The 19,108-nt window shown below is 33.7% G+C and overlaps 1 protein-coding gene across 1 annotated transcript in view; it reads right to left on the minus strand.

Annotated features, from left to right (window-relative positions):
- LOC127290141 (laminin subunit alpha-1) overlaps positions 1-19,108 on the minus strand; it is a 175,866-nt gene that overhangs the window by 92,354 nt on the left and 64,404 nt on the right. Inside the window, exons 3-4 of the mRNA XM_051318537.1 lie at positions 9,330-9,572; positions 2,284-2,514 (exon numbers count right to left, since the gene is read on the minus strand). Coding sequence (XP_051174494.1) covers positions 2,284-2,514; positions 9,330-9,572 — 474 coding nt within the window. The remainder of the gene's footprint in view (positions 1-2,283; positions 2,515-9,329; positions 9,573-19,108) is intronic.

A 19,108-nucleotide genomic window follows, 5' to 3' on the forward strand; every position in this document is an offset into this window, starting at 1 on the left:
TAGGCTCAAACTAGGGATTAAGAATGTACAAAGTGGGCTCAAACTAGGTATTAAGAAGGTACAAAGTAGGCTCAAACTATGGTTTGAAAAGGTAGAAACTAGGCTCAAACTAGAGATTAAGAAGGTACAAACTAGTCTCAAATTCGGGGTAAAGTAGGTACAAACTAGGCTCAAACTAGGGATAAAGAAGTTCCAAGTAGGCTCAAACTAGGGATTAAGAAGGTACAAAGTAGGCTCAAACTAGGGTTTAAAAAGGTACAAATTAGGCTCAAACTAGGGATTAAAAAGGTACAAACTAGGCTCAAACTAGGGATTAAGAAGGTACAAACTAGGCGCAAACTAGGGATTAAGAAGGTACAAACTAGGCTCAAACTAGGGATGACGAAGTTCCAAGTAGGCTCAAACTAGGGATTAAGGAGTTACAAAGTAGGCTCAAACTATGGTTTGAAAAGGTAGAAACTAGGCTCAAACTAGGGATTAAGAAGGTACAAACTAGGCTCAAATTCGGGGTAAAGAAGGTACAAACTAGGCTCAAACTATGGATGAAGAAGTTCCAAGTAGGCTCAAACTAGGGTCAAAGTATTGTCTAAATAGGTACAAACTAGGCTTAAATTTGGGGTAAAGAAGGTACAAACTAGGCTCATTGTAGGGTTTAAAAGGGGTACAAACTAAGCTCAATCTAAGGTTTAAAAAGGTACAAACTAGACTCAAACTAGGGATGATGAAGGTACAAAGTAGGCTCAAACCAGGGATTAAGAAGGTACAAAGTAGGCTCAAACTAGGGTCAAAGTATTGTCTAAATAGGTACAAACTAGGCTCAAATTTGGGGTAAAGAAGGTACAAACTAGGCTCAATGTAGGGTTTAAAAGGGGTACAAACTAAGGTTTAAAAAGGTACAAACTAGGCTCAAACTAGGGATGATGAAGGTACAAGCTAGGCTCAAACCAGGGATTAAGAAGGTACAAAGTAGGCTCAAACTAGGGTCAAAGTATTGTCTAAATAAGCAGAAACTAGGCTCAAATTATGGGTAAAGAAGGTACAGACTAGACTTAAACTAGGCTTAACCTAGGATTAAAGTAGGGACTAAGCAGATACGAACTAGGATTAAACTAGAGGTTAAAAAGTTACAAACTAGGCTCAAAGTAGGGTGTAAAATAATACAAAGTAAGCTTAAACTAATGTTCAAATAAAGCTTATACTTTGAGCCTAAATTGAAACTAGTTTAAGCCTATTTTGTATTAGTTTCAAAAACTACTTTGATTCTAATTTGTACTTAAAGCCTACATTAAGCCTACCTTGACGCTATATTTGTAACTAATCTATAAGTAAGTACAATCTAGGCTTTAAAGTAGGAATTAAGATTTGATTTTTGTCTATTTATAATTAGTATTGTTTAAAAAAAAATTTTAGAATCATTTTTTTTATCGAATGAATTTTCGATAAGTTTTAAGTTTTTGACGATCCTCACAAAATTGAGGTTTTCTATACATATATTATATACTGAACTTGCGCCAAGTTCTGCTCGTTTTGATCTAAATGTTCTGCGGTGGATTCTCTTTGCCATTAGTAGCCGCGTTTAGTATATATAGATATATACACTTCGTTGAAACACCCGCGACAAGTTAATGTTCCGCCTAACGGATTTAGGCACACAAATATGTTTTTTTGTTTTCAAAAAAAAGTAAAATTTTCTTCTAATCTCTTCCTAGTAATTCAGAAATAATTTTAATAATCGTGCAAATAATTTTTGTCATTTAACCCCTTATTTGTTACGATCAAAAATTTGACGTACAAAATCTTTACCATCGGCAGTTAAAGGGAATTTTTTTTTTTTTTTAAATAATTATTTAATTATATCCCGTGACGAAATTTTTAAAAGGGCCCTAGCAGGGCCCCAGGGAAGCTCCAAATTTGCATGAAACAGGGAATAGAGGCCACAGAAGAAGGGTCCCTATTTCAGCCCGATTAAAATTGATTAAAACCAGGCCAGGGCCAGGTTGGTGAATTTCTACATGAGAATCGATTAAAATAAGGGCCTGACCAGGGCCAAACCAGGCCCTGATCAATTTTCCTGTTTCAACCAGGTCAGGGCCAGGTTGGTGAATTTCTACATGAGAATCGATTAAAATCGGGACCTGACCAGGGCCTGGTTTGACTCTGGTTGGTTTCCCTGTTTGAGCCAGGTCAGAGCCAGGTTTGGCGAATTTCTCCATGAGATTAAGAAGACGAAATTAGAATTTTTCTTTTTTGGGTTATTTTTAATTTTAATATATATATACTCACACCATGATGAACATTGTAACGACATCGAGAAGCATGTCCCGAACAAATACAACGTCCACCAATATTAATTTCCTTTATTGAATAAAATGCTCGTCGTTTATCGGCAATTGTGTCACCATTGCGCCTTAAACTTTGTAGACGTATTCGAACAAATCTTGCTTTTGTAAATTCTTGAATTAATTCACTGTGATTGACAGCGCCGGGTCGACCATTAACAAGATGTGTGTGAATCTATAAATGAAAAAGAAAATAAATAATTAGTTCCAATTTGCTTTGAAAAATTAATCCTTTTGGATTTTTTTTATCTAATTTTGCCACACCCCATTTTCTAGTTTAAAAATTGACGTTAATAATTTAGTTCTCTTTTTTTGCTGAAAAAAAAATTTTTTAATTTTTGTTTCAGATATAACTCTATGGACATGCAGGAGAATATGAGAAAACAGAAGAGGATTTGAAAAAAAGGTTTGTTTTATATTAATCATGAATAAAATAATAATATTATTGAAAAATAATATTTAGGTACAGTTTTCAATGGACAGGAAAGAGGGTATGAGAAACAGTATAATAGGCTCTAAGTAAGTACAAAATAGGCTAAAACTAGTTTCAATCTGGAGTCAAAGTAGGCTAAAACTAGTATCAAACTAGGGTCAAAAAAGGCTAAAACTAGTTTCAAAATGGGCTCAAAGTAGGCTAAAACTAGTATCAAACTAGGGTCAAAGAAGGCTAAAACTAGTTTCAAAAAGGGTTCAAACTAGGCTAAAACTAGTTTCAAACTAGGGTCAAAGAAGGCTAAAACTAGTTTCAAAATGGGCTCAAAGTAGGCTAAAACTAGTATCAAACTAGGGTCAAAGAAGGCTAAAACTAGTTTCAAAAAGGGTTCAAACTAGGCTAAAACTAGTTTTAAACTAGGGTAAAAGAAGGCTAAAACTAGTTTCAAAATGGGTTCAAAGTAGGCTAAAACTAGTTTCAAACTAGGGTAAAAGAAGGCTAAAACTAATTTCAATCTGGGACCAGAGTAGGCTAAAACTAGTATCAAACTAGGGTTAAAGAAGGCTAAAACTAGTTTCAAAATGGGCACAAAGTAGGCTAAAACTAGTTTTAATCTGGGGTCAAAGTAGGCTAAAACTAGTATCAAACTAGGGTCAAAGAAGGCTAAAACTAGTTTCAAAATGGGTTCAAAGTAGTCTAAAACTAGTTTCAAACTAGGGTAAAAGAAGGCTAAAACTAGTTTCAATATGGGCTCAAAGTAGGCTAAAACTAGTATCAAACTAGGGTCAAAGAAGGCTAAGATTAGTTAATCTAGGGCCAAAGTAGGCTAAAACTAGAATCAAGCTAGGGTCAAAGAAGGCTAAAACTAGTTTCAATCTGGGGCTAAAGTAGGCTAAAACTAGTATCAAACTAGGGTAAAAGAAGGCTAAAACGAGTTTCAATCTGGGGCCAAAGTACGTTAAAACTAGTATCAAACTAGGGTCAAAGAAGGCTAAAACTAGTTTCAAAATGGGCTCAAAGTAGGCTAAAACTAGTATAAAACTAGGGACAAAGATGGCTAAAACTAGTTTCACCCTGGGATTAAAGTAGGCTAAAACTAGTATCAAACTAGGGTCAAAGAAGGCTAAAACTAGTTTCAATCTCGGCTCAAAGTAGACTAAAATTAATATCGGCGTAGGGTAATGATAGGCTAATCTAGTATCAATCTTGGGTCAATATAGGCTCTAAGCAAGTAGAAAATAAACTAAAATAAGTTTCAATATAGGTTCAAATCAGGCTCTAAGTCCTTACAAAATAGGATAAAACTAGTTTCAGTATAGCGTCAAAGTAAACCCAAAATGGACTCCAAGCTGGTACATACTAGGCTTAAAGAAGACTTTAAGCTGGTACGAAATAGGCTGAAACTAGTTTCAATGTACAGCATCAAAGTATGTACAAAGTAGGCTCAAAATTGGCTCCAAACAGATATAAAATAAGCTCAATCTAGTTTGAATCTAGAATTCAAGTAGGCTGAAAGTCGGCTCTAAACAAATTTAAAATAGGCTAAAACTAGTTTTTGTCTAGAATTAAAGTATAGGTACAACAAAGGGCCTAAGTTACAAAATAGGCTTAAAGTAGTTTCAATCAGGGCTCAAAGTAGGCACAGAGTAGTGTTTAAAGTACAAATTAGACTGAAAGTAGGTACAGACTAGGCATAAATTAAGGTCAAAGTAGATTCTAAACAGGTACAAAGTAAGTTCGAAGTTGGCTTAAAGTACAGTTTAAGTATGCACAAAATAGGCTCAAACTAGGTTCAAAGTAGGGATTAAATAGTTACAATCTAGGCTCAATTTAGGGGTAAAAAAGGTATAAACTTGTCTCAAACTATGGTTTAAGAAGGTACATGGTAGTCTCAAACTAGGCTCAAAGTAGGTTCTAAGAAGGTACAAACTAGGCTCAAACTAGAATCTAATATACAAAATAGGCTTAAACTAGTTTTAATTTAGGCTTAAAAGAATGTTCAAAATAGGGTATAAGCAATAACAAAATAGACTTAAAGGCTTTTTAATGTAGCGATAAAGTAGGTACAAAGTAGGCAGAAAGTAGGCTCAAGGTAGGCTCAAAGAAGTGTCTAAGTAGGTGCAAACTATGCTCAACGTAGGGTTTAATCAGGTACAAAATGGGTTCGAATTAGGCATAATCAGGTAGAAAGTAGGGTTTAGGTAGGTAGAAACAAGGTTCAATATTGGAATTAAGCAGATACAAACTAGGCTCAAAGTAGGGTTTAAGGTACACACTAGGCTAAAACTAATTTCAATCTAGGCTCAAAATAGGCTTAAAATAGGATCTATCAGGCGCAAAATAGTCTAAAAATTTTTTTTGTATTATAGCGTCAAAATAGGCTCCAAGTAGATAAAAATAAAAAATAAACTGAACCTTGTTTCAATCTAAGGTCAAAAAAGGCTCAAAGTCTACTCTAAGCAGGTTCAAAATAGTTAAAATCAATTTTAATTAACTCCAATTCGTAAAATTCATAACAAATATTGTATAATTCAAAATCAATTATTTACATCACGTGACAAAAAAAAAAAAAAAAATAACAAAAATGAAGATAGAAAGTTTTTTTTTTTTTTTAAATTTTAATACCCAACTGTATGCCTTATATAAAACTAGATCCATGAATTTCCGGGAAAAAGTGATTTTAATTAAAGGTCGTTGTATTCGGTTTCACGCGAAAGAAGAAACGGGAATGAGATGAGATGAGATGAGATGAGACGACACAACACAAGACAACGACGTAAGAGAATAGATAATATATATATATATATATATGAAGAAAGAAAAGAAGAAGAATCAATTGAACAAAAGAGAGGAGCCGATGACAAAAAAATAAGAGCGAAAGAGATTCCGACCATTTACGGATAGAGTCATGGTCCTTATAAGGAATCCTCACGTACTCGTCCTGGCAAAAGGGCAAAAAATTAAAAAATTGCTAAGCAAAAGGGAAAAGACAAACGAAGGTCACAAAAGGGAGTAGAAGAGAGTCCCTCGTAGAATCGACGATGAAAAAAAAAATATATATATATATAGCTATACATCCCCTCGGGATGTTTATACTATTACTACTACTACTACTACTACTACTACTACTTGGAAAAAAGTAAATAAATCCGTGGGAAAAAAAAAAAAATATTTTCCCAATCAAAAAAATTTAATTTCAACCTCGATTTAACGAAAAAAAAAATAAATACTCGTCCTCTTTTTTTGGTAAATTTATTTAAAAAAATTGTTGTGTATATTCACTAAAAAGTGAAAACATGTAATTAAAATTGACAAGAAAAGAACAAATGATATATTAAACAGCTCCCGCCCATTTTAGGTTTGTTTAAAGATTGTTAATTACCACGAAACGATAATTGAGCGAGTTTGAATGTGTGTTTGTGTGTGTGTGTGTGTGTATTATGTATATATATATACAAGATAAATGGCTTGTAATATAACCATACCGATTGTGCTGGCATGGCGTTTAGGGGAGCGCCATTTCAAAATACTCGCAGGATTGTTCCGTATTAGGTACCGCGTGTGTATTATAATACAATCCCTTTTACGTTAAATGTTAATGCAAAAAAAAAAAAATTGTTTGTCCTTTTACACTTCATTTACAAAAGTATTTTCACATTTTTACATATAATCTATATATAAATAGCATTTTTCTTTCGATCTACTTTTTTCCATTATTTTTTTTTTTTAATTTCCATCCATTTTTTTAAAGAAAATTACTCAATTGTAAAAATATTTTCATCTATACTTTTAGCCGATATTGAAGTACTATAAGCCTATTTTGAGCCTAGATTGAAACTAGGTTTAGTCTATTTTGAGCCTAGATTGAAACTAGGTTAAGTCTATTCTGAGCCTAGATTGAAACTAGGCTAAGTCTATTTTGAGCCTAGATTGAAACTAGGTTTAGTCTATTTTGAGCCTAGATTGAAACTAGGTTAAGTCTATTCTGAGCCTAGATTGAAAGTAGGCTAAGTCTATTTTGTGCCTAGATTGAAACTAGGTTTAGTCTATTCTGAGCCTAGATTGAAACTAGGCTAAGTCTATTTTGAGCCTAGATTGAAACTAGGTTTAGTCTATTTTGAGCCTAGATTGAAACTAGGTTTAGTCTATTTTGAGCCTAGATTGAAACTAGGTTAAGTCTATTTTGAGCCTAGATTGAAACTAGGTTTAGTCTATTTTGAGCCTAGATTGAAACTAGGTTTAGTCTATTTTGAGCCTAGATTGAAACTAGGTTAAGTCTATTTTGAGCCTAGATTGAAACTAGGTTAAGTCTATTCTGAGCCTAGATTGAAACTAGGTTTAGTCTATTTTGAGCCTAGATTGAAACTAGGTTTAGTCTATTTTGAGCCTAGATTGAAACTAGGTTTAGTCTATTTTGAGCCCAGATTGAAACTAGGTTTAGTCTATTTTGAGCCTAGATTGAAACTAGGTTTAGTCTATTTTGAGCCTAGATTGAAACTAGGTTTAGTCTATTTTGAGCCCAGATTGAAACTAGGTTTAGTCTATTTTGAGCCTAGATTGAAACTAGGTTTAGTCTATTTTGAGCCTAGATTGAAACTAGGTTTAGTCTATTTTGTACCTTAGATCCGACTTTCAGTCTAGTTTGTACCTGCTTAGAGCCTATTTTTAGCCTACTTTCAGCCTAGATTGAAATTAGTTTTAGCCTATATTAAATTCTTAAATCCTAGTTTGAACCTAGTTTTTTTGCTTAGAGCCTATTTTATGCTTACTTTAACTCTAGTATTGTGTCTGCTTAGAGCCAACTTGAACCGATTTGGAACCTATATTAAAACTAGTTTTGGTCTTTTTTTACGCACTTACAACCTACTACGACCCAAGAACGAAACTAGTTTCAACTTATTTTAGTTTTAGCATATTTTATACCTTACATCCTACTTTAAGCCTAGTTTGTATCACCTTAGAACCTATTTTGAGCCTACTTTGAAACTAGATTAAAACTAGTTTAAGCCTATTTTGTAGCTGTCTTGGAAACTATTTTGAGCCTAATTTGTATCTACTTAAAGCCTACTTTAAGCCTACTTTGACGCTATATTGAAAGTAGTCTAAGTAAGTACAAACTAGGCTTTAAGTAAGGATTACATAGGAAAAAACTAGGTTCAAACTAGGGTCTACGAAGTTACAAACTAGGCTCAAACTAGGCTCAAAGTAAGATTTAAGAAGGTACAAAGTAGGCTCAAAGTACGGTTTTAAAAGGTAATAACTAAGCTAAAACTAGGGATTAAGAAGGTACAAAGTAGGTTCAAAATAGGGTTTAAGAATGTACAATGTAGGATCAAACTAGGACCAAAGTAGGAACTAGATACTTACAAACTAGGCTCAATTTAGGGGTAAAAGAAGGTACATAGTAGGTTCAAAGTAAGGTTTTAGAAGGTACAAGAGGTAGTCTCAAACTAGGCACAAAATAGGGACTAGGGAGGTAAAAACTAGGTTTAAACTAGGGATTTAAAAGGTACAAAGTAGGCTCAATGTAGGGTTTAAGAAGGTACAAAGTAAGCTCAAAGTAGGGTTCAAAAAGGTTTAAAGTAGGCTCAAAGTATAGTTTAAGTATTTACAAAATAGGCTCAAACTAGGGTCAAAGTAGGGACTAAACAGTTACAAACTAGGCTCGAAGTAGGATTCGGGAAGGTACAAAGTAGGCTCAAACTAAGGTTTAGGAAGGTACAAAGTAATTTCAAACTAGGGTTTGAGAAGGTACAAAGTAGGTGCAAACTAGGGTCAAAGTAGGAACTAAGTAGGTACAAACTAGGCTCAAAGTAGGGACTACACAGTTACAAACTAGGCTCAAAGTAGGAGTCGGGAAGGTACAAAGTAGGCTCAAACTAGGGATTTAGGAAGGTACAAAGTAATCTCAAACTAGGGTTTGAGAAGGTACAAAGTAGGTGCAAACTAGGGTCAAAGTAGGAACTAAGTAGCTACAAACTAGGCTCAAAGTAGGGACTAAACAGTTACAAACTAGGCTCAAAGTAGGATTCGGGAAGGTACAAAGTGGGCTCAAACTTTATTTCTGGAAGGTACAAAGTTGGCTGAAAGTAGGACTTAGAAAGGTACAAAGTAGGCTCAAACTAGGTCAAAGTAGGGACTAAATAGTTACGAAGTAGCCTCAATTTAGGGGTAAAAATTGTACAAACTAGCCTCAAACTATGGTTTAAGAAGGTACAAGGTAGTGTCAAAGTATGCTCAAAATAGGAACTAGGCAGGTAAAAACTAGGCTTAAACTAGGGATTTAACAGGTACAAACTAGGCTCAATGTAGGGTGTAAAAAGCTACAAAATATGCTCAAACTAGTTACAATCTAAGCTCAAAGTAGACTTAAAGTAAGCTGAAAGTAGGCTCAAAGTGGGCTCAAATTAGGCTTAAAGTAGTAAAAATTATATCGAAATTTACTAATTCTAAGTAATTATAATATATTAATTCTATACAAAAAGTAAAAAAAAAAAAATTCAAAAAATTTTTTTTCTTGTCTAAATTTTTTAAATTATGAAAATTTTTCTAAATACCTCGCCACTTTCCATGGGTGTTTTTCTTGAATAAAAGCTCGTGCAGATGACCTCGTCGTCCTTTGTGTAAGTGGGTTTGCCAGCGACAGGGGCCACCGAGTACCTCGTCCAACATTCTGCATCGCTTGGTGCATAATATTGCCATGTTTGAAAATTCTCTCCATCCAATGATTTCTCCAGAATCCATGCTGATGGTCGTGGGGAATTTGCAGCTTTTAAAATTACATATTCTATCTGGTAAATCTGGAATAAAAATTAAATTTTTTTTTTCTTATTTTTATCTCTTAAATTAAATTTTGTTTGTTTGATTTTTTTTTTTGATTTTAATCTCATAAATTAAATTTTGGTTTTTTATTTTAATTTCATAAATTAAATTCAATGCGCGACAAAATTTGATAGTATTTTTATTTTAATCTCTATAGTTAAATTAAATGCGATATGTGACAGTTAATATTTTATTTTTTAATTTCGTTTTGATGTGACAGTTAATTTCTAAATTATCTAAATTGAAATCCGTGTATCTAAATTGAAATCGTCTTTGGGAAAAGATTGAACAGATTTGGATGATACTAAAAATTTGCAGCACTCAATTTCGGTTATAATAATATAGATTGCAGGAATGTGATACTACAAATCAGGTTCTGCATGTGAAAAATAGGCTCAAAGTAGGTCTAAGTATAGGTACAAAATAGGCACAAACTAGGAATTAAGCAGGTACTAACTAGGCTCAAAATAGGGTCTAAGTAGGTACAAACTAGGCTCAAACTATGGTTTAAGAAGGTACAAAGTAGGCTTAAACTAGGGTCAAAATAGAGATTAAGCAGGTTCAAACTAGGGTCAAAGTAGGGGTAAAGAAGGTATAAACTAGGGTCAAAGTTGGTACTAAATAGTTACAAACTAGGCTAGAACTAGTTTCAATCTAGGGTCAAAGTAGGCTGAAAATAGAGTCAAAGAAGGTACAAACTAGGCTCAAACTAGTTTCAATCTAGGGTCAAAGTAGGCTGAAAATAGAGTCAAAGAAGGTACAAACTAGGCTAGTTTCAATCTAGGGTCAAAGTAGGCTGAAAATAGAGTCTAAAAAGGTACAAACTAGGCTCAAACTATGGTTTAAGAAGGTACAAAGTAGGCTTAAACTAGGGTCAAAATAGAGATTAAGCAGGTTCAAACTAGGGTCAAAGTAGGGGTAAAGAAGGTATAAACTAGGGTCAAAGTTGGTACTAAATAGTTACAAACTAGGCTAGAACTAGTATCAATCGAGGGTCAAAGAAGGCTGAATATAGAGTCAGAGAAGGTACAAACTAGGCTAAAACTAGTTTCAATCTAGGGTCAAAGTAGGCTGAAAATAGAGTCAAAGAAGGTACAAACTAGGCTCAAAGTAGGATTCAAGAAGGTACCAAGGAGGTTTAAAGTATAGGAAAAAGGTGCAAACTAGGTTCAATATAGCGCCAAAATAGGCTTAAGGTAGGCTCTAAGCAGGTACAAAGTAGGCTTAAAGTATGGGGACAAAGCAGATACAAACTAGGTTTAAAGTGGATATTTATTTGAATTAAATAAAAATTTATTTTTGAATTAAATAAAAATTTATTTTGAATCAAATAAATATTTATTAGGCTCTGAGAATAATATATCATTTCTCTGCGGATATAAAATCAAAACTAAAATCAAAATTAAAATGAATTTCAGTGAAAAAATAATCATTGATTTTCTAGAATTGCATGATGTTTATAGAGGTTTCAAGTCTTTCCAGAAACGTTTCATGGTACATGTAATTCACCCCAGAAGAAAAAAAAAAATGAAAAAAAAAAAAAAGAAAAACACAAGTCAGTGGGTTCTCACAGTGCGGTGCTGGCGCCGTCGAGTGCCGGTTTTAAAGTACCTTCTCCCACTACTACTACTACTACTACAGCTCTCGACAAGATCATGAGGAATCAGTTTAGTGTTTGAATTTTAGTACATATATTTTCTTAATATCATCGCAAAAGGTAGAATTCTCTCTCTCTCTCTCTCTCTCTCTCACAGCAGGAGACGAAAGGTGTCCTAAAGACCTAAAACACTACTTTAAACGGTTAGCGTCCAATAATAATCAATGGCCTTTTCTAGAAAATTGTTTTTTTTTCCTTCTCATCCTCATTATACCCCCGGCCCTTTTGAACCATTTCTATGAAATTGACTCCTGGTGTCTAGACTAGATTCCTAAATTCCAAAGGTGAAAGAGAATCTTATATTATATATATATATACACTCATTTAAGAATTTATTCTGAATGAATTTTTTTTTTTTTTGAGTCGCTTGTAAACAGAAGAAAAATTCAAGTGTAAAGTAAACTATATATAATATAAGAAATTTAAAAATTTTGAATTATGTGTAAATATACGATTGAATTGGTACTCTCTCTAAATTTAAATTAGTGAAAAGTAAGTTACAAATTAATATTCAATCCAGGCTCAAAATAGACTCGTAGTACTTGTTATAGTCTTGGGACTAAGTAGGCACAAAACAGGCCAAAAGTAGATCAAAGCATGCACAAACTAGGCTCAAAGTAGGTACAAAATAGGTAGATATAAAGTAGACTCAAACTAGGGTTCAAGAAGGTACAAACTAGGCTCAAACTAGGGCTTAATAATATAAAAAGTAGGCTCAAACTAGGGTTCAAGAAGGTACAAAGTAGGCAAAAACTAGGGTTCAAAAAGGTACAAAGTAAGCTTAAACTAGGTTCAAAATAGGGATTAAGCAGGTTCAAACTAGGGTCAAAGTATTGTCTAAATAGTTACAAACTAGGCTCAAATATGGGGTAAAGAAGGTACAAACTAGGCACAAACTAGGGTTCAAAAAGGTACAAAGTAAGCTTAAACTAGGTTCAAAATAGGGATTAAGCAGGTTCAAACTAGGCTCAGACTAGGGTCAAAGTATTGTCTAAATAGTTACAAACTAGGCTCGAATTTGGGGTAAAGAAGGTACAAACTAGTCACAAACTAGGGTTTAAGAAGGTACAAAGTAGGCTCAAACTAGGGTTCAAGAACGTAAAATGTAGGCTCAAACTAGGGTACAAAAAAATACAAAGTAAGCTTAAACTAGACTCAAAATAGGTATTTAGCAGGTTCAAACTAGGCTCAAAGTAGGGGTAAGAAAGGTACAAACTAGGTTCAAAGTGGTGGTAAAGAAGGTACAAACTAGGCTCAAACTAGGGTTTAAGAAGGTACAAAGTAGGGTCAAAATAGGGTTCACGAAACATCAAAGTAGGCTGAAACTAGGGTTCAAGAAGGTATAAAGTAGGCAAAAACTAGGGTTCAAAAAGGTACAAAGTAAGCTTAAACTAGGTTCAAAATAGGGATTAAGCAGGTTCAAACTAGGCTCAGACTAGGGTCAAAGTATTGTCTAAATAGTTACAAACTAGGCTCAAATTTGGGGTAAAGAAGGTACAAACTAGGCACAAACTAGGGTTCAAAAAGGTACAAAGTAAGCTTAAACTAGGTTCAAAATAGGGATTAAGCAGGTTCAAACTAGGCTCAAACTAGGGTCAAAGTATTGTCTAAATAGTTACAAACTAGGCTCGAATTTGGGGTAAAGAAGGTACAAACTAGTCACAAACTAGGGTTTAAGAAGGTACAAAGTAGGCTCAAACTAGGGTTCAAGAACGTAAAATGTAGGCTCAAACTAGGGTACAAAAAAATACAAAGTAAGCTTAAACTAGACTCAAAATAGGTATTTAGCAGGTTTAAACTAGGCTCAAAGTAGGGGTAAGAAAGGTACAAACTAGGTTCAAAGTGGTGGTAAAGAAGGTACAAACTAGGCTCAAACTAGGGTTTAAGAAGGTACAAAGTAGGGTCAAAATAGGGTTCACGAAACATCAAAGTAGGCTGAAACTAGGGTTCAAGAAGGTATAAAGTAGGCAAAAACTAGGGTTCAAAAAGGTACAAAGTAAGCTTAAACTAGGTTCAAAATAGGGATTAAGCAGGTTCAAACTAGGGTCAAAGTATTGTCTAAATAGTTACAAACTAGGCTCAAATTTGGGGTAAAGAAGGTACAAACTAGGCACAAACTAGGGTTCAAAAAGGTACAAAGTAAGCTTAAACTAGGTTCAAAATAGGGATTAAGCAGGTTCAAACTAGGGTCAAACTAGGGTCAAAGTATTGTCTAAATAGTTACAAACTAGGCTCAAATATGGGGTAAAGAAGGTACAAACTAGGCACAAACTAGGGTTCAAAAAGGTACAAAGTAAGCTTAAACTAGGTTCAAAATAGGGATTAATCAGGTTCAAACTAGGCTCAAAATAGGGTCAAAGTATTGTCTAAATAGTTACAAACTAGGCTCAAATTTGGGGTAAAGAAGCTACAAACTAGGCACAAACTAGGGTTTAAGAAGGTACAAAGTAGTCTCAAACTAGGGTTCAAGAACGTAAAATGTAGGCTCAAACTAGGGTACAAAAAAATACAAAGTAAGCTTAAACTAGACTCAAAATAGGTATTTAGCAGGTTCAAACTAGGCTCAAAGTAGGTGTAAGAAAGGTACAAACTAGGTTTAAAGTGGTGGTAAAGAAGGTACAAACTAGGCTCAAACTAGGGTTTAAGAAGGTACAAAGTAGGGTCAAAATAGGGTTCACGAAACATCAAAGTAGGCTCAAACTAGGGTTCAAAAAGGTACAAAGTGGGCTTAAAGCAGGTATGTGCAGGTATAAAGTAGGCTCAAAGTAAGGGTAAAGTAGGTACAAACTAGGCTCAAAGTAGGGTTTAAGAAAGTACAAAGCAGGCTCAAAGTTAGGTTTTTAAAGGTACAAAGTAGGTTCAAAGTAAGGTTTAAGAAGGTATAAAGTAGGCTCAAAGTAGGGTTTAAGAAGGTACAAAGTAGGATTTCTGTAGGTATAAACTAGGCTTAAAGTAGGAATTTAAGGTGAAAGTATTATTTATTTTAAAAAGGAAAACTGGAAATAAAATAATGCGATTTTTTTTGAAAATAATGAGTGATTAAAGTGATTAATGATTTTTATATAGTTTTCGTATATATATATATGTATACTTGGTTTCAGTGTACGCGATCAAGGACTCTATACTTGCAAAGATTGATTGACGATCAACAAGTCTCCCACGATCGAGAGTTTGTCTTCTTTGTAAGAGCTCCATGTAAGGATGTGGCCTGACATTAGCATCGAGACAAGAATGACTTTATAGTACATATATATAGTATATATATACCCATATATGTACACACTCAAAAATTACAAAAAAAATTTTTTTTAATTATTGGATAATTTTTATAATTAAATTGATTTCAATTTTACAAAAATTTTATGCTATGAAAAATTAATCCGTTTTGCAATTTTTTTATATTGTTTTGCCCCATTCCTTACTTGGTTTAAAATTAGAGGTAAATAATTTAGTTCCTTTTTTGATAAATAAAAATTTTTTTATTTTTGTTTCAGATGCCTCTATATGGACACAAAAGAGAATATAAGAAAAAAGAAGAGGATTAAAAAAAAGTTTGTTTTATATTAATGATGAATAAAAAATAATATTAATGAAAAACAAGATTTGAGGTCCATTTTTCTATGGACAGAAAAAAAGGGTATAAGAAAAAGTAAAGTAGGCTCTAAGTAGGTAGAAAATAGTCTTAAACTAGTTTCAATCTAGTGTCAAAGTAGGCTCAAGGTATGCTAAAACTAGTGTCAATCTGGGCTCAAAGTAGGCTCTAAGTAGGTACAAAACTGTCTTAAAGTAGTTTCAATCTATTGTCAAAGTAGGGTCAAGGTAGGCTAAAACTAGTATCAATCTAGGCTCAAAGTGGGCTCTAAGTAGGTACAAAATAGGCTAAAACTAGTTTCAATCTAGGGTCAAGGTCGGCACTAAGCAAATTCAAAATAGGCTAAAAGTAGTTTCAACATATCGTAAAAGTAGGCTTAAAGTAGGCCCTAAGCAGGTAAAAACTAGGCTAATGTAGGGACTAAGCTGATAAAAACTATGTTCAAGGTAGGGTCTAAATAGGTTCAAATTAGGATCAAAATAGTTTCAATGTAGGCTTAAAGTAGGCTGAAGGTAGGATTAAACTAGGGTCTAAGGTACGAAATAGGGTAAAACTAGTTTTAATCTATGTTCAAAGTAGGCTGAAAATAGGCACGTACGTAGTACTTTAATGTTGGGTCAAAGTAGGTACAAACCAGGCCCAAACTAGGGGCAAAAAAGGGAATAAGAAGGTACAAACTAGGCTCAATGTAGGGTCTAAACAGGTACATAGTCGGCTAAAACTAGGGTTTTGAAAGGTACAAACTAGGCTCAAACTAAGGATTAATAAGGTACAAACTAGGCTCAAACTAGGGATAAAGTAGGTACAAACTAGGCTTAAACTAGGGATTAAGAAAGTACAAACTAGGTACTAACTAGGTTTAAAGTAGGATCCAAAGTAAAAGTAGGCTTAACCTAGTTTCAATCTAGGCTCAAAGTAGGCTCAAAATAGGCTCGTTGTATGTCAATATTGGGTCAAAATAGGTACAAACCATGCTCAAACTAGGGTAAAAATAAGATCAATATAGAATTAGTTCCGTCAGTCATAATCGTTGGGTTATTTTACCCATACGAATATATTATTTTAATGATGCTCTTCGTGGTATCAAAACAAAACAATAAGCTGATACCTCAATCATAATTCCGAATCATAAGTTTATAACTTATATTAGGTACTAGAGTATTTCTTTTAGTGACTATATATATATATATATTGCGGAATGTTAAAAGAATATATGGTGCTAATTTATTCATTCAAAAATAAGGCAATTATATATATATATATATATATATTTTTTTTTTCTTTCTTTTAACGAGCACTAAAATCGACATCTTCTTTTCATTTGTTAAGCAATCAATTTTAAAAGCATATCCGCATTGCTATATATATATATATATAAGAATTAATTGCCCTTCATAAGATCATCAAACATCAAAGGTTTGACCCAAAGGTTATACCACACAACACGTGTATATTACGTGAATATAATGATTTAAAAAATAACATTTTTAAAAAATACAAAAAAATTTACGGAAATAATTTTATTCTCAATTTTTTTTTTTTTTTTTTGAACTACATTGAAATAATGTTGAGAAAGTAGCTCGTTAGTTTGAAGCAATGGAGAAAAAGAAGAAAAGTACTAAAGTAGTGGGGGAAAAAAAGGGGGAGAGGGGGTTAATAAAAAGAGGATTCACAGGGTCAGGGCAAAGGCGGAGGTATACATATACATATATATATATATATATATATATATATATATATATATATATATATATATATATAGAAAGAGAAAAATCATGAGAAAAGCAAAAAAAAAGTAAAAATTCAAGAAGGAGACCTCTGCAATGTTAGCCGGTTGCTCCACTTTGTTAAGACACTCACGAAGTCAGAGAGTCTCTTATAAAAGGGACTCTTCTCCCTTTATGGATATAGCACGGGACACACGAGAGAAAGAAAGAGAGAGAGAGAGAGAGAGAGAGAGAGAGAGAGAGAGAGAGAGAGAGAGAGAGAGAGAGAGAGAGAGAGAGAGAGAGAGAGAGAGAGAGAGAGAGAGAGAGAGAGAGAGAGAGAGAGAGAGAGAGAGAGAGAGAGAGAGAGACCCGTTTAACTAAGGCTAAGAGCACCACTAATAAATTGGCATTGCACTATCTCCATAAATGGTAAGCTGCTGCCTTGAGTACAACCAAAGAAAATTTACACTGATGGTTCCTGGCAAAAGAAATTTTAAGATTCAGGTCCTGAAGATTCTTTTTATTCTTCTCCTTCGTTTTTTAAAAAAGTTATCTTAATTTCTCTGGAAAATTTTGTAATTTTTTTATTTTAAATACCGACGGTACTGCAAAATAATAATAATAATAATAATAATAATAATATTGCAAAATAAGGTAAAAGTTGGCTCAAAGTAGGCTCTAAGAAGGCTCAAAGCAGGTAGAAAATAAACTGAAAAAAGTTTCAATCTAGGCTCAAAAAAGGCTCTAAACTGGTACAAATTAGGCTCAAAGTAGGAAATAAGGTACAAAATAGACTAAAGCTAATTTTAATCTAGGCTCAAAGTAGGCTAAAACTAGTTTCAATCTGGGGTCAAAGAAGGCTAAAACTAGTTTCAATCTGGGGTCAAAGTAGGCTAAACTATTTTCAATCTGGGGTCAAAGTAGGCTAAAACTAGTTTCAATCTGGGGTCAAAGTAGGCTAAAACTAGTTTCAATATGGGCTCAAAGTAGGCTAAAACTAGTATGAAACTAGGGTCAAAGAAGGCTAAAACTAGTTTCAATCACGGCTCAAAGTAGGCTAAAACTAGTATCAAACTAGGGTAAAAAGGCTAAAACTAGTTTCAATATTGGCTCAAAGTAGGCTAAAATTAGTATCGGCGTAGGTAAAAGGTAGGCTAAACTAGTATCAATCTTGGGTCAATATAGGTTCTAAGCATGCAGAAAATAAACTGAAATAAGTTTCAATATAGGTTCTAATTAGGCTCGAAGTCTTTACAAAATAGGATAAAACTAGTTTGAGTATAGCGTCAAAGTAAACCCAAAGTAGACTCTAAGCTGGTACAAACTAGGCTTAAAGAAGACTCTAAGCGGGTACGAAATAAGCTGAAACTAGTTTCAATGTACAGCATCAAAGTATGTACAAAGTAGGCTCAAAATAGGCTCAAAGCAGATATAAAATAAGCTCAAACTAGTTTCAATCTAGAATTCAATTAGGCTAAAAGTCGGCTCTAAGCAAATTTAAAATAGGCTAAAACTAGTTTTTATCTAGAATTAAAGTATAGGTACAACGTAGGGCCTAAGGTACAAAATAGACTTAAGCTATGTTTCAATCTAGGGTCACAGCAGGCTTAAAGTTAGGTTAGACTCAAAGTAGGCTCTAAGTAGGATTTAAAAAGGTACAGACTAGGCTCCAATCAGGTTTTGAAAGGTACCAGCGAGGATCAAGGTAAGGTTTTAGAAGGTACAAAGTAGGATCAAAATAGGGTTTAAGAAGGTACAAAGTAGGCTCAAACTAGGGATAAAGATGGTCCAAAGTAGACTCAAAGTAGGAGTAAAGAAGGTACAAAGTAGGCTCAAACTAGGGTTTAAGAAGGTACAAAGTAGGCTCAAAGGTAAAAACTAGGTTCAAACTAGGGTTTAAGAAGGTACAAAGTAGGCTCAAACTAGGGATTAAGATGGTTCAAAGTAGACTCAAAGTAGGAGTAAAGAAGGTAGAAAGTAGGCTCAAACTAGGGTTTAAGAAGGTACAAAGTAGGCTCAAAGGTAAAAACTAGGTTCAAACTAGGGTTTAAGAAGGTACAAAGTAGGCTCAAACTAGGGATTAAGATGGTTCAAAGTAGACTCAAAGTAGGAGTAAAGAAGGTACAAAGTAGGCTCAAACTAGGGTTTAAGAAGGTACAAAGTAGGCTCAAAGGTAAAAACTAGGTTCAAACTAGGGTTTAAGAAGGTACAAAGTAGGCTCAAAGTAGTGTTAAAGAAGGTACAAAATAGGCTCTAAGTAGGATCAAAGAATTCCTCTCTAAAATTTTTAAACTTATGTAAATTAGAAAAAAAAAATTTTCCATCTCTCATAAAGAAAAATTAATTTTATGTTATAATTTAGTTTTAATTTTTTTTTTTTTTTTTGTTTTTTGAATGATGACAATTAACTTTGTTTTAAGCGCGTTTGTTTTGATAGTTCTGTATTGCATTTATGTCACTTTTAAAAGTGCAAGAGAGGAATTTACATGAGACACATCTGTAGCGTCAGGTTCATTTGAGTGGATAATCGGATCACGTCGCGTCTTGTGTTACTTT

Source organism: Leptopilina boulardi, unplaced genomic scaffold (assembly GCF_019393585.1).
Source record: "Leptopilina boulardi isolate dan_hultmark-lab unplaced genomic scaffold, ZJU_Lbou_2.1 LbouV2_55, whole genome shotgun sequence".
NCBI lineage: Eukaryota > Metazoa > Arthropoda > Insecta > Hymenoptera > Figitidae > Leptopilina > Leptopilina boulardi.